Source organism: Dysidea avara, chromosome 9 (genome assembly GCF_963678975.1).
Source record: "Dysidea avara chromosome 9, odDysAvar1.4, whole genome shotgun sequence".
Classification (NCBI taxonomy): domain Eukaryota; kingdom Metazoa; phylum Porifera; class Demospongiae; order Dictyoceratida; family Dysideidae; genus Dysidea; species Dysidea avara.
In genome coordinates this window covers 7,437,265-7,453,368 of record NC_089280.1, presented here as the reverse complement: position 1 = coordinate 7,453,368, position 16,104 = coordinate 7,437,265, and the positions used below count along the sequence as shown (strand labels likewise).

General features: G+C 37.2%; 1 protein-coding gene across 1 annotated transcript in view; it reads left to right on the top strand.

Annotated features, from left to right (window-relative positions):
• Positions 1 to 16,104, top strand: part of LOC136265736 (WD repeat-containing protein 43-like) — a 20,180-nt gene extending 4,076 nt beyond the window's left edge. Inside the window, exon 4 of the mRNA XM_066060644.1 lies at positions 15,734 to 16,104. Coding sequence (XP_065916716.1) covers positions 15,734 to 15,965 — 232 coding nt within the window. The 3' untranslated portion in view covers positions 15,966 to 16,104. The remainder of the gene's footprint in view (positions 1 to 15,733) is intronic.

The following is a 16,104-nucleotide window of genomic DNA, read 5'->3' as shown; positions in this document are numbered from 1 at the left end:
AGTAGAATGACGTAAATTGCATAGCCATAGGATGTATGCTTCGAAAGTTAAAGCGCTTTGTGCAAGGCATGTATATTTATAAAGTTAAATCTGGGTTTAAGGATATATCAGTTATTACAGTAAATAAATGTTTGACCTGGTTGGGCATCAAAACCATGAGAAAACCACTTACCTAGTGGCTGGGACTATTGTTTGTACTGAAAATATGGATACAAAATTAATTAGTAAATAACAACTAAAACTCACAATCACTTGTTATATGGTAGTGTATATAAAGGAGTGTGAAAGCTTGAGAAAAGGCATATAGACAATGAAAGTGGTTTAGAATTTTTGGAAGGCCTTTTAGGTCCAAAAAAGGACAAATATGATGGTGGACCTTGTCTTTTCACCATTATAAACCTCACTGCCAAACTTGTAGGTGCATTAATCTACTTCTTCTAAAGTGTTATGTACCACTAGGTGGGAATAACACTTTACAGTATGGTCTACCTGTTACACAGCGTTACAAATCAAGAACAGTACAAGAAGCGTCTCTACAATCAATCCATTTGCTGCAGAAGATACGAGTGATGTTACCTAACACAACCACAGGGAAGCTGTATCGCGAATCAACATCTTTCATCGTCAGTGGAAGAACCGGAACCCAAAGGTGGACAAAGGCATGTCCATGATACGTGTATTGTATGTAGCACATCTTGGGACGAAGCAATGTTGAACAGTGAAGAAATCAAGCCCACAGAGCCTTATTCATTGTCAAGTTATGCTTGGCTGGAGGCATCAGTCAGTTAGTTAGTCAGTATAAAATTCTGATAAGTAGAAACTTTTTAAAATTCCATACTTGTGAAGGCTGATTATAGGGTGATATTTTTGGTTGGAAAACCCCAGTTCTTTGTGATCCCCAATATACAGTACAGTAATGACAAACATACTTATATATCTAACTAGTCTGGTGCCCAGATTAAACTGTACATGTGGTTTATCTTCTACAATGACTCTATAAAACTATTATATTCTAAATAATCTTCACCATTGCATTCATTTGTGGCAACAAATTTTTGTCTTGCCACCAGATTCGAGTTTAGCAAGTGTGAATAGTAAGAATTAGACTAGTATTATTTAGTAGTTAAGTTTTGTGTACTCAAACCATCTATTAACTGCTTTTTTTCGCTGGAGAATTATGGGCAATTGAGTGATCATGTATGCTATGCGTTACATGATGAGAACCAAATAGCGAATGCAGGTTAGTGCTATGGTCCATAGTATACTAGCTTTGGTCTAATGTAATATCTCGGGTGGCTAAGGTAGCGTAGAGGGAACATCACTGCAACATTTGGCTTGGTCACTCACATTCAATGTTATAGAAACCTGGCCTTTATAGAGGTGCTGCTGCTGTCCTGTGAGACTCTCTCCACCTATTAGGTGAGTGGTACACACATATCATTTATGCAACATACACTCTTGCACTGCCTGTATAAACACACTTGACTGCGGGCCTAGCTTGTGCGTATATATTAGGCAGACCACTCGTGCCCGTTGTATAACTACATGTACTAAACTATCACATCATTACCTTTCAATATATCAAGTGTAAAGTCTTTGTTTTACCGAACTCAACATGAGCTAGAACATTGCATCATGTGTTTGCCTCAATTATCGATTTTGTGGAACAGTTTTTGTTGTGAAGAAGCGAGCACCACATGAACAGCACTTCACTCAGGAGAAGAAGAGGAAATAAGTACACTGCAGTACCACTGAAATGTAACATCGTCTCACTAGCTAGAGCACGAGCGATTAAAAAATGAGCTAATTAAAGGGTGCGTCACCTGTTTTGCTGCGAGTATTCATCCAATTTCATTTGGGATGAATACTCGCGAGAAAAATGGGTGCCGTGCTCTTTAATTAGTTTGTTTTTTAATCACTCATGCTCTCGCAAGACCACATTACATTTGAGCGGTACCATATATTTATGAAGTAGAGGTATTATATTAAGTTTAAGATGCAGAATGTGAAACACTGTTGAGAGTGAAACATTATAAGTGTTCTGCATACTGTTAGTTTTGATCTAGTGCAATTTACAAGAGATTCTTTTGTAATTGCTACATCAATACAGAGGATTAGGCACAAAGAAGGCCTTCCAAAAATTATATTTGCCCAGATTGCAACTTATTTTTATGTCACGTTTGTGGATGGTATGTAATAGACTGTGACTTATGTACCCTACCTTGTAACATTGATTGTGGGTTTTAGTTGTTGCATTGTATCATCTTGCAACTGGCCAGCTTCTTTTATGGCCCATCTCCACTTATCGAACATTGTAAATCTTGATTAAATTTTTCAAGCTTAAAATTTTTGCATTTTGGTAAACGACAAAAATTTATTACGGGAAATTTAAAACACATTGTAAAATAAAACGATATCACGGCAATGTGTCAAAGACCGTGTATATTTAAAAGAGATAGCCACTAATCCATACCTCACGTGTGGATTTTGCTGAAGTGTGATGGATTTTAACTGAAACTGCATCATAACATTCTTCATTGGTGGTAGTAAAAAATTGTCTTTTTAATTTTTGTTGATATTGTCAATGACAAAAAGCAAAAGTTTCATTATGCCCATTTTCAGTAAGGTATGTTGAAGTTTGTAGGTATTCAGAAGCCATGCTCAATTTTAGGATTTCCTGTGGACTTGTATCAAACTACTCCCACTAACTGATCGTTAATTATAAATCTTACATTTTTTGTTATCATACTAGTATAAGGAAAATTAGGAATTGAATAAGGTATCATAGAAACAGTAGGGATACAAGGGAGATTGCTTACACCTGCAGATATACCAGTGAATGTTTAATCCCTACGTCAGATGAATTAGGGATTAAATGTTCACTAGTATATCTGAGGTGTAAAGGCGACCTCCCTTTTGTTTACCTATTTTTTTCTATGATCCCTTAATTTTCCTTATACAGTGAATCCTTACTAATCTGAACAGCTCTGTTCTCAAGTTGACAAAAGTCTGTTCAGATTATATAATGAAATTGTTCGGATTAGTGAACCCGTTGATTATATATTGAGCCCAGTTCAAGTACTTTAATAGAACATACACTTGTTGGCAAAATACTCTAATAGAACAGTCATTTCTACTGTTCAGATTAGCAAACGTTCGGATTACTGGAGTTCGGATTAGTGAGGATCCACTGTACTTGTTTGTTACTTTTTTTGTAACATTATTATAACTGGTGAACCTGCGCATACCACATAAAAAGAAAAGATGGCACCAGAATTGATTTTTTCATTTGAATGCGCATGCCAGCTATCAATTATTGACTTGAAAGTGAAGTGACTATTAAGCTTCACTTTCAGCCTATTACACGGTGTTACAAACAAAGACATCTCTGCAATCAACCCAGTCACCACAGAAAATACGGATGATTCCTGTTTAGAAATGGGAAGCCATGCATCATGCTACTGCAAATCGACACCTTGGACTGTCAACAAAAAGACATGGAACACAAAGGAGGGTCCATGATGCATGCATTTTATGTGCTGCAGTATGCCAAAAGCACATCTAGGGATAAAGCAACATCAAACAGTGAAAAAATCAAGACCATAGCCTTAGCTGTTAGGCGGGTTAGCAGGCAGGCAAATTTTCGTAGCACTTTTTACGCTTCCAACCTCCTCTGGTTCTGTCTATTCAGTTGAGAAGGTCATTAGTGGTTACTGTAGAACATGGAAATGCTGTTGATAGTGATAATAAGGTGCCTAATTATTATAAGTGTTCTGCATGGTAGAGATGAGTGATACGATACCAAAAGTAAAATAAGTATTGATACTTGATACCACAAGGACTGATACAGGTGGCTCACATGATCAATTTGTAAAATTTTATTGTAAATAATAGGAAGTGACTGCTATTTGAACATCTTTAAATGACACTGTAATGTTTTATCAAACTATCTAGAAGTACTGTTCACACTTGTGACAAGCAAAATTCCTTGCATTGTTTGCCAAAATACCTTCACTTCAGTAGCTTTTGAGCCACATCAGTATTGCATTGATACTGTGCAAGAAAGTATTGAATATCACAATAGGTTGTAGTGTAGTAAAGGGAACATTAGGGAGTGTAGTATTGTTAACATACAAAGCTCAGCCTGCACCGTAGGCATGTACTGCACACTATATTATAGTTTCTTTTCATTGTCAGTAAGTTAAATGTCATATCTATATGGCCTTAAAGTTGTCTTTGCTTATGTAGCAACGTATACATATGCACAGCTCTGCTGTTTATATGTATGCTCACATCATTCAGTGTGTACTTGCAGGATGGTCTCATGTTCTTTGAAAGTAGTATTCATTATACATGCAACAATGAATTTTAATGTATGGTTTCCATTACATTTTGTGCCCAACATATAGTATGCAATATGGCAAATTCTTCATTGCAGGGCAGGTACCAATAAATTAATGTCTTTTGTAGTCAATGTATTATCAAACGATGCTACATGTTGTTTTAAATTTATTATTGTATAGCCTGCATAATAGGACAGGTACTACTAGAACCATCCGCATTGTTCACACCTGTGTGTTATATAGCATACACATTACTACAGTAGTTGGTTTAGCTACTGCAATTCTGTAGTTTCAGGAGTACCTGCATGCTTCCAGTCATACAGTGTGTACTTTGCAAGATGTTGGTATTAAAAATTATATCACCATGCGTACTGTAGGGCATGAACGCATGGCACTGATGTTTAATGTTTGGTTGTTACTATAATGTGGCCCATGCACGTAGGGCAGGTACCAATGCTAGTAAGATATATCTTTAGAAGTAAACCTATGCAATACAATCTTGTTACCTCTTTAATCGGCTTGCAAACCACAAGGTCTTCATTATCTCCATACAATAGTTTATCATTGGCAGTGGCGGCTTTAGGGGGGTTTCTGAGGTTTCTGGAAACCAGTCACGTTCAGATCAAGATACTCTAATAGAGCAGTCAATCACTCTAATAAAGCAGTCACAGTATTCAGAGCAGCAGTGTAGCAAGCTATGTAGCTATGAATAAGAATTTTATGTAATGATATTAGTGGAGGGCATGCAGTTATTCTCAGCAGGCGGTTACCTATTTCTTTTTTGGTCTTCACCAAAAATCTAGCTATGCTCTTGATCAGAAACCAGTCAAGAAAAATCCTGGAGCTGCCTATAATTGGGATGACTAATTACATTCTCTTCATCCTATTATGTTCTCTTCATCTCTGTAGAATATATGTGACTGTAGCTATACTTGTAGCGGAAGAATAACTACTTACAATATCAAAGTGTAGGAACCTTCCCTATCCTGTTCTACCCTGTCACGTCCTCTCCCTGCAGTACAAAAAAGTATGAAAGAATGAATGGTCATTCTAATAAATTCACACATGTCAGCTACGTTAGCTGAGTGGTAATAGGTGAAACATACTAAATAAACATTATTACCCTTTCTGCATTATCTTTGATATTGTTATCCAGCATCGATCTTCACTTTGCTTCTACCAAGTCTCTCTCAAACTCCTGAGTCACATTCTGAATCTGAACTTATAACGATTGACATTTCGTTGGCTCCCACTCATTGTCACTCTAGTTATAGCAACAAACACTTGTGCTGGCCAACTTAAGCAAAAAACACTTTCAGTATCCAGTGCATCCAATACATGTGGCACCAAGCAAGCTAGCTCAGCACGTTTTGACACGTGATCAGCCTAAGCGTATGCAACTCAATATCACAGGATGCTTATCCTGTAATTTGTTTACTAAATACGCATAGCATTCCCTCGAGCGTTCCTATACTGTAGTTGCTGCAAGTGAACAGTCGATTATTGTGAATGCATTATGCTCTTCAGATAAGGTGAGGAGTGTGTAACAAATACTGTAAAACTCATCACGTGACTGACAACTATTTTATTAGCCTGCTGCATTTTGCAACTGAGAAATTGAGCTTTGGTCCAATCTGGTCCGGGTTTTATCCATTCCCAGAAAAAAAAGTAGGGAAACTAGGGAGGTTGCGTATACCTAAAAAATATGCCAGTAAACATTTAATCCCTTATTCAGTCACTAAAGTATAAGGATTAAATCAAATCGATTAAAACTATGCACCTTTGTATTTACCTGCTCATGAAAAGTTCAAAAACCATTGTTTTATTTTTGTAATGGTATGCATGTCACATACAATTGTTTTTAAATGTAAACAAGACTGTTGTTGTCGTTTGTTCAACTTCATACCAATATTACTGGGCTAAAACTATACCTTGGTTGATTTGCTAATCCATGGTGAACATATTAAGCCAAATTGCAACATTGTAGACTAATTGAAGTAGAAGTTATGGTTGTGCCTGTAGTTTATTTTCAGTATAGTCAATGTATGAATATTTTCCTATTCTTCCTACTCTCCAGTGCTTTACTGTAATTCCGAAATAATAAGCTGAAATGTTAGTGAACAATTTCTTGAAAGTTGTGAGAACGAACTTAGCGAGATAGTCACAACTGGTTGGGCATCAAAACTATGAGTAAGGCAATTTCCCAGGACTGAAATTATGAAAACACAACAAATTAGTAATTAACAACTAAAACCCACAATCACTTGTTATATGGTATTGTATATAATGGAGTGTGAAAGCTTGACCAACAGGATAAAGCATTATTTTAAATACATAATAATTTTTGGAAGGCCTTTTTATAGGCCCAAAGCTCAAAATAATAATTTAAGGGTGCTCGCTGATATTTGAAGCCGTTTAAGTGCCAGCCCAGAAACCACATGCGGCTATTGCATCATAATTGGCATTACTATGCATACTTGTAGTATCCATGTTAAGCGGACATGTTTTGTGCCAGAGAGCATGAGGAAGAATAGCATGTTTTTTCGCTTTAGAATCGTCACTGAAGTGTTAGCAAATGATTGTCTGATAGATCAACAGTTATGAATTAATCTAAAAGTAAGTGTTATTTAAGGCAACAAGTGTGAACGCACTTTTCGCTTGTAGGCAACATGCGTTCGTGCCTTGTTTTCTCGAGTGATAGGGTATGCTGGTAGTTAGTATTGTAATTGTAAGCTGCTTATGTAGGGGACAATGTTACCAGCTGGAATCACAAGGCGTTACAAGCTGCTGATGATGGCGTGCCTAGCGTAACTTATCCAAGAGTGACTTGGAGACTCCAGGCGGAGCAAGAAGCTGTTCCTGTGTGTGAAGAAGAGAAAAACAGAGTTTTTTGTGTTTAGAACAGCATTTATGACATGTTATTTTGAAAAGTTGGTGATTGCGGTCAATAGGAATTTGTGTGGTTATTGTATCAATAATGTTGGGCGCACGCAATCTTTGCACATGTTTACTAAAAATAAAACTAGTTTTTGAGTGATAGCCGTGGAGGCTTCAAATTTTGTAGGGAGATTCGCTGATAAATTCTCCAGAGGTCTATGTTTAGATTTTGTCCGTAGCGTTATGGCTTCATGAGTTACGGCACCGAGAACATGAGGTTTTGAATGGTGTAGCACACTTTTAGTACTAACTTAAGTTCTATGTACGCTGTGTACTAATACTAAACATAGAGTTGTGAGTTATAAGCTGAAGTTTGTTCAACGTGGTTTCCAGTGCGCTACTGTGAAAAATGGAGGACTAGTTTCGATTTAAGTGCTTCATATAGAACTACGCATAGTTATAAAATGGTATAGGCTAGAAGAATTCTGTTTGGTTTGTGTTGAAGAGAAAGAGAAGCACTTCCAACGTAAGTAGCATATGGATTCATTTTATACATTATGTGAGTGTTAGCAACAATACAAAAATTGCATGTTGTATGGCTTCAAATAGCCGCGAGCACCCTTAATGGTGAACCTTGTTTTTTTGCCATTAGTCCTCTAAGTGCCAAATCTGTAGAGGCAGTCTATGTTTATTTAATAGTTACAAGTATAAGAAAAAAATTGGAGTTTTAAATTAGATTAAGGACAGTGTATAATGCTGCAATAAAAAGCACTGAAACAAGCTGGATCAGAGTAGTACGTAATGTCCAAATACTGTGAAGTGAATGTCCCTACTGTACTTATACTTGTTTGTGAAGTTTTTTTGCAAGCTCATGACCACTAAATATCTGCTGAGTTACTCACAGCACTATTATACTAGAATATGACTCAAACAAAAGCAACTGATCAGTGGGCGTGGTTCTACATAAGCCTGCAGACAATATGGACAAGGATTCGTTCATACCTACGGACTGATGAATGGGCGTGGCTACCATGTCTACAGACAGTAGTTTACATAAGTGGGCATGGATTCGTGCATACCTACACACTGATGAATGGACGTGGCTACCATATGTCTACAGACTGTAATTTACGTAAGTGGGCGTGGCTCATGAAGAAGCAGAGCTACGCTATGACGTGTAGTAACATGTCCACATTTAGCACGTGGGGCTGACCCGAATAATCTGTAAAGCAGGACCTGGATAACCAGACTCGGTTTAACATTGTTACTAAATAAACTATATTATTGACTTACACATTGCTATATAGTGTTGCTCTCTGATCGATATCAACAGCGAGTCACGTACTCATGTGTTTTTGGTGCAACCGGCAACCACGTGTATTCGAATAGTTTGATGCAATATACACTGGTATGGAAGCCATACTGTAGTCTATTAACACTCAGCGGTAGAACCTTGACTGACGGCCATGGTAAAGAAGGATAAAAGGTAAGACAATAGCGTAAGCATTGTATGCTTATCAATATACCAAAGGTTTCTTCTTAAGCGAACTAGAAACATTTCTGCGAAAAAACTAGGGCTGTAGCTGTAACCACTTTTCCACTACACTTGACTGAAGGTGTCAGGCAGGCAGGCAGGCAGTAGAAAATTCTGTTGAATAAATTTTTTTCAAAATTCTGTAGCAACTTGACGCAAATGTTTCAGGTCGATCTGAAGACACTTTTGGGCTTGGTTTTACCCAACCAATACTGTCATGTCATTGTGAGGAAAAATTGTGGCAGGTTTTTGGGTTATATTATATCACGGATCGCCCCCACACCTTTGATGTCCCTAATATACAGTACTATCGTACTGTATGATACCACGGCTGCGAGGGATTTTGCTGATATATACACCCAAAGCCCAAGGGCCACAGGCCCGAGGGCTGTGGGTGTATATGTCAGCAAAATCCCAAGCAGCCGTCGTATAAGTGATATATATTGCTTGGGGCGCACTCACCTAATAGGTGAAAGAACTAATGGGAACTCATCCCATTTGTTTTATACAGTGGCATCTGAAGATCGATCATGATTTTAAAAGCGTGGGCTAATAGCCATCAAAACGTCCTTACATTATTAATACGTTACTGTGCTTCAACACGCTATGTTAGAAAACTTGCGATTGTGGGATTGACTTTATATTGTTATCATTTTTGTACTAATAGGCCAATTAACTTCGCTATTGGGACAGTAAATAAGTTATTATATTAAGTTAAATACTTAGGACTGTAAGTTACTAACTTATTTCAGCGTAGCAGTAGTAGTTTTTCCATTCTGTGGTCTGTTCAAAGGCTGATACGCAGTGGGTAGAAATACGCATCCACGATCGCCCAAACAGTAATTTTGTGCCTTCATTATCTTTTACTAACAACCAACTAGTCCATCTTAGAGTATATACTCAGTTTAGCAACCACTACATAATCGAGCCCCACAATGCTGCAAAGCTCTGTGTCGCTCAATATAATGAGTCAAAACGTATCATTTCTTTGAACTGGCTTGGTATCAAAGTCATTGGCAAACTGTTTTCCCATGATATTGCCTGGGCAATATGCGAGTTAAACACCAAGTGGCACCTTTGAATGCCCACGCTAAAGTGGTATATAAATGGTTATAACTGTTGACAGTTACAAAAAAAAATGGAATTTTAAGTTGGATTAAGCTTTTAAAAAAGCAGTGGAATAACTAGAAAAGGGGAAGTTGCCTATACCTGCAGATATACTAGTAGATATTTAATTCCTAAGTCATGGTTATAGACTGAAGTTTAAGGATTTAATGTCCATTGTCAACTCCTTCTCTCTGGCTTCTTCATAATTGCATTAACTGCTCTAAATTACCACCATTACGCAGAACCTTGAAGCAATGAAGAAACTTTTTGCTGTTCCAAACTTGGTAGAGGAAGCCAGGTAAATGACCAGTCAGTGTTTAGGCTGAGGCCAGAATATCTTTTCCAATGTTATCCATCTGTCATGAAATAACTGACTCTGAAATGACTGATTTTACATAGGTGTAAATCTCTTGGCAAGTTGCTCAACTAACAAGCTGTAGTCGTTACGTTGCACATGACTGTATCCTGCCAGAATATTTAGTTTTGTCAACTGCAGGTTAGCTAATGAATGATGGCCTAGGTGTTATTTGTGACTGGATTTTGCAAAATTAACCACAAAAGCCTAAATGAGATAATACGAGCATGAAGTTGCTGTACAATTACACTAAACTTTTCTTGTCGAGTCTGTTTTTGTCAGATGTTTGATGACATCATGAGAATAAAAATGGCCGTGATAGTTGGGGGACTGTCATACAGGCACCGATGGAGATAAATTTTTGATCGTTCATGTTTTAGCTAGGCATGGAGATATTGACCATTAGCCGACAGGTATGGTTTTAAAGTAACAAAAGCTATTGTAAACGTATGTTATTCAGAAAGAATTTTGAAATGTGACAAAACTCGTTTAATGTAATGTCTTATATAAAACTTAACTGTACCTGTTGTTTAGAGCTCGATATCTTCTTCTCTGGCAGAAATACGAGCAATTAAATTTTTTTTTGACCATAGGTGCTTGTATAACTCCCCCAACTATCGCAACCATTTTTATTTTTGTGATGTCATAAAACGTCATTGTGGATAAGGCTCATAGTACAAAACTACCACAAATTTAAATAACATCATGGTTTTTCTGAAGTAAAAGTAGTAGCTGTTAACTGGAACCTGGTTTTTTTGAAGTACGTTGTACTACATGGCTAGTCTGCATTATCTGCTGGTCAGTTCTGATGAGTGAAGGACTTCACATCAGGTTAAGTACAAATGTGGCAGTTGTATGTGGGGAGGGCACACAATGTGACTAAGCATCCTATTGACTTAGAAAAAAATGCGACACAAAAAGGTATAAGAAACAAAGAAAAAAAGTGCGATGTGACCAAGGCGCGAACCCACACATCCAGGTTTGGGCTACCCACGCCCTACCACTGTACAACACACATGGAAGAAGCCAGGAGCTATGTAACACTGCGAGTAAGATAGCAGCTGTAGTGTTTGTCCCCAAACCCAATATGCCAGTTAGGGTGATGAATGATGTAGGAAATGTCCCGTGGAAAGATTGCTGGACAGTGAAGATAGCACCATTGATTTAATTCAGCACATTGGTATGAAGAGGATAACAAAGTGCCCTAGTCCACATGCTAATGGAGGAGATACCACTTACACAGAATTGATCTTTCTCATTTACAGAAGTGGTCTCTCCTCGTAGGACTAGCTGATAGTGACCCTGTGTTGTTGGTGCACCCACAACTGACTAAATTTTTTTTATGGTCCTTTATCATTGACTGGTACAATTTTGCCGCATTCCTAAATTAATTCCTTTTACTTCTTTCAACAGAAAGGAAAATATAGGCAGCCGAATTACTATCCAATTAGGAGTTAAAAGAAAGTAATTAGGATGTAGCAAGATTGCACCGTCAATGATAAAAGACCAATGTTAGGTTTTTGTTAGTTGTATCAACATTCATTTCTTGGCCACACCAGATACATGTTGTTGGTGTGCAGTTATGTTCATGGAGTTCATCATAGGGTTGAACAATAATGGAGGGTGTAGATGGATGTTCAATACAACTCCATCACCTTGACTTTTCAGGGTCAACGGCTGCTTCACATATGAATACACTCTGAGTGGATGAACGTTCATTTGTTAGCCATACCATACATCATCTTATGCCTTTGGGATTACTCAACCATGTTCTGAAATTTAACAGAGCTTTCTACTGACTACCTAGTAATTTTTAAAGTAGTGATTAAATTAGTGAATACAATTATGTAGAACAGTAGGACCTCAATCTCGATTATCCGAACCCTCGATTATCCGAACACTCAAGTTACGTGTTAAAAAAAATGAAATTCCTCTCATGTGTCAAACCAAAAATGGCTTCATTAAGTAATTGTGAAGTGCCAGCAAAACGGAAGAAAGTCGTACTTACTGTTCAGAAAAAGTTAGAGATCATTAAACTATTGCATAAAAAAACCAGTTACATTGTTATAGCAGAAAAGTATGAAATTGGCTGATGTATCTGAATGGTTAGAAGTGGAATCGTGATGATTTAGGCTATGAACTTTTGAATGATGATGGTATCATTAGTTATGTGTCAGATGACTCCGTGGAGTCTGATGAGGAAACCAATGTTCCCACCTTACCAGTGGTTAGTCACAGGGATGCAATGTAAATGTTGGATAAGTGTCTCACTTGGTTGCATGCACAGCCTGAAACCACATCATACAACACTAATGTTTTGTTGTCATATAGCAGCCAACAAAAGATTATCAGCCCTGAAGCAGACCACTTTGACATCCTACTTTAGTAGAAACTCTGTAAATGAAAAATGATAGTACTGTATGTCTAAAAGTACACTGTATAAATTTTAATCATGTATTCATGTGAAAAGTACATGCATGTACAGTACTAATCTATAATTCACTTAACAAATTCAGTTATCTGAACAAATTCAGTTATCTGAACAGATCTTGAATTGAACGGCACAAAGCTGTTCAGATAATGGAGGTCCTACTGTATAATATTGTTGTAAAAGGAAAATTGTGATGGTAACTAAAAGCCACAATCACTTGTTATGTAGTAGTGTATATAAAGAATTTGAAAGCTTGACCAAAGGAGCAACAAATGAATGCTAGAAATATTATGAATTTTTGCAAGGCCTTTATTGGCCCAACAACACAAAACAGCAAAGTAGTTAGGTTTGATGGTGGATCTTGTCTTGATCTGTTCATCATTATACTACACGCTGTACTGTTATACTCTCATGGTAAGCTTCGAGTATAATCTTTCCGAAATTCCTGAACAAATTGTGAGAACTTTAAATGTAGGGGTTTGTGGTTTACATTACCATTGCAGCAATTCTTCATGTATTTCAGTGATCCCTATTTCCTCTTTCCATATTCCCATTATAAATCAGGCGCGTGCATGGTTTACTGAAATTGCTTTTGTAAAAGTGTGTAAGTACCTATCAACCTATCTGTCTACTAGTACTGGGCGGTATTGAATAATAGCAAACGGTATACCTTCCATAAAAAGTATCACGGTATTATTAAATATCACGGTATTAATGTAAAAGCCATTAGTATTAAAGTAACTGCCATTTACCTCAACAAAAGCACCAAATACCCATGGTAGGTCAGCAAACCTCAGGTACAAATTACCACAAGCAAACTTGTTTACATAGTTTGGTTAGCTGACTGGGTAGTTAGAAAAGGCGGATATGGTCGTGGACACAAACATTTTCCAAAAGCACTTTTACATTTATGTAACAGTTATTTTTCATACCTAACGCTGTTTTTACAGCTGTCTTCACTTCCAGACACACGCGTCAATCTTTTCATAGCACTTATCCATTTATAAGCGCACGTGCGAAGGACTAGACCAGCACTCCACAGCATGCCAAAGACCATAATAGTGTTATACACATGCTCTAAAGTCTAATACAGAGTTATATAGTTGTAGAGATTAGCTTGTATGCCCATGCAACTTAGCTTAGCAGGCCAAATCCACAATCGTACGCTTTTCAGTATAAGGCGCAGGCGCTTATACCGAGTGTTGAGAGTTTCAAGGACCTGGCCTACGAGATTACGTTGGGACATGCTAGATTAATCTCTGTGAAGATTAATCTCTGTGACTCTGAATTAGATTTCTAGAGCACATATACAACACTATAATAGTCTTTAGAGTGTTAGACTATCCTTCGCACGTGCACTTATAAATGGATAAGCGCTATGAAAAGATAGACGCCTGGGTATGGAAGTGAAGACTGCTGTAAAAACAGCGTTAGGTATGAGAAATAACTGTTATATAAATGTAAAAGTGCTTTTTGAAATGTCCGTGTCTGCGTCCGACCATATCCGTCTTTTCCAACTACCCTAGCTGGCTACATCAGCACCTGCCTACAAACATTGTCACATGTCTGGTTGCCTTCTAAATATGGGATGAAACAAGCCCACAGGGAGGCCATAGAGCCCAGACAGTATGGAGGTATCAAAATTGGTATGACTTAAATATCACAGATTACTAACAATACCAGTATATCGCCCAGTCTACTGTCTACCTATGTTTGTCTGTATACAACCGCAGGAGCAAAATCGTTAAATAGGTGTAAAAGCAGCTTGCATGTAAGAAGTAGAAGTCTGTATTAAACTTCTACAGATAAACTTTGCTCTGAGGTGGTTTCTTTTTGGCAGTCTGAAATATGGGTGTGGTGACTCTCCTCAGATTTTGTGAATTACCTTCCCTTCAGGTGGTTCAGGCGTTTAACAACTGAAAGACAATGGTATAGACCTCATAGATTACCAGGAATAACCTATCCCTTTGAGTTGAAAAGAGACGTGTCCCCTATGTACATGAATGAAAATGAAGAGCAGCTTTGAGACTTTGTCTAGAGAATTTGTGAGAAATATGCGATACTCAAACTATAAAACAGTTTAGAAAATACTTCTGTGCATAATAATATGTTGTTAAAAGTATGAATCCAAAATTACAATAAAATAATTAAGTATTATAACCAAAAACCTATTTGCATAAAAATTAAAAAAAAAAAAGTAGTTACTTCCAGATGAGTTAGCCAGCTGCAAAGTGCTTGGTTTTAAGAAGTTGTACAACATCAACTTGTTTTGTTTTTTATTGTATAATCATTTTCAATACCAATAAGTAAGAAAACTGCTATCGAGATTCTAATATCAGCCTAAGTGTATGCTTTGTAATCTCATTCAGAATGTTGTACAAGATATTTGTTGTGTGTTTCACTAGTGTATAGCTTGTGGTCGGTCACTTTAATATAACTGTTGTTAAATCAATTTCAACTCTGAAACTAAACCCCACAATTACTGCTTATGTGATGATGAGTTGAGACCTGTTGTCACACATATCTTTCAAATCAAAACACTTTCTCATACCATTATATAGAGGTCCCCTGATCCAGTACATAAACAGTATACAAAGCTCTCTTACCTCTCTTAATAAACTCCCCGAATTAACTAAAGGACACAATAGAAAAAACCTCCATATTAAGGACAAAAGTTTGGTCCCAACAGGTCTGGTTAATACATTTTTTACCTCTGAAAGAGGAAAACCTCTATATTACGGCAAAAAGTGGCCAAAAATTCTGGATCCCAAAATGTCTGTAATAGAGAAGTTTCACTGTAATTATAATAACATCATAATGCTTGAAGTACTATGTAAATCCAAGGGAACTCTTGGAAGGTATTCTTTGCTACACCCTGTCCTAAACTATCAGTGGACCTATAGCACAATGGACACCTACTCCATAGTCCGTAGTATTTAGATCAATTTAAGATTAGTAACAAGGTATGGACATCGAACACTTCTTATTTTGAATGTCATTTAATAGTTAGTAATTGTGTACATGGTCCATTATCTAATGATGTAATATCTTGTTAATGTGTCACTTATTTCTCATCACCTCACCAGATGCTGGTTAGCAGACAAACAACAGGTCACAGTGATATCCATCATTAGTGATGACTCCTTAGTAACTGGTAACCAAGTGATTAAACTGTGGTCAAGTGAAGGACCCTCCAGTGGGAACAAACCAGTCAGAAAGTTTCCTGGACACGGCAGTGAATTACGACACATCACATCACTTGATGAAATGTATTTTGTAACTTCTGCCACTGCAGACCGATTAGTAAATGTCTGGTGAGTTTTTCAGACTGATTGATGTGTTATCTTGTGAAAACTTCAATGAAAATCAGGAGCTGTGACTGTTTAGAAATTGTTTGTATGATACAATCCTTCTACAGGGAATTTGCATGTGTCCTTTAAACTGTTGATTGAAAGTA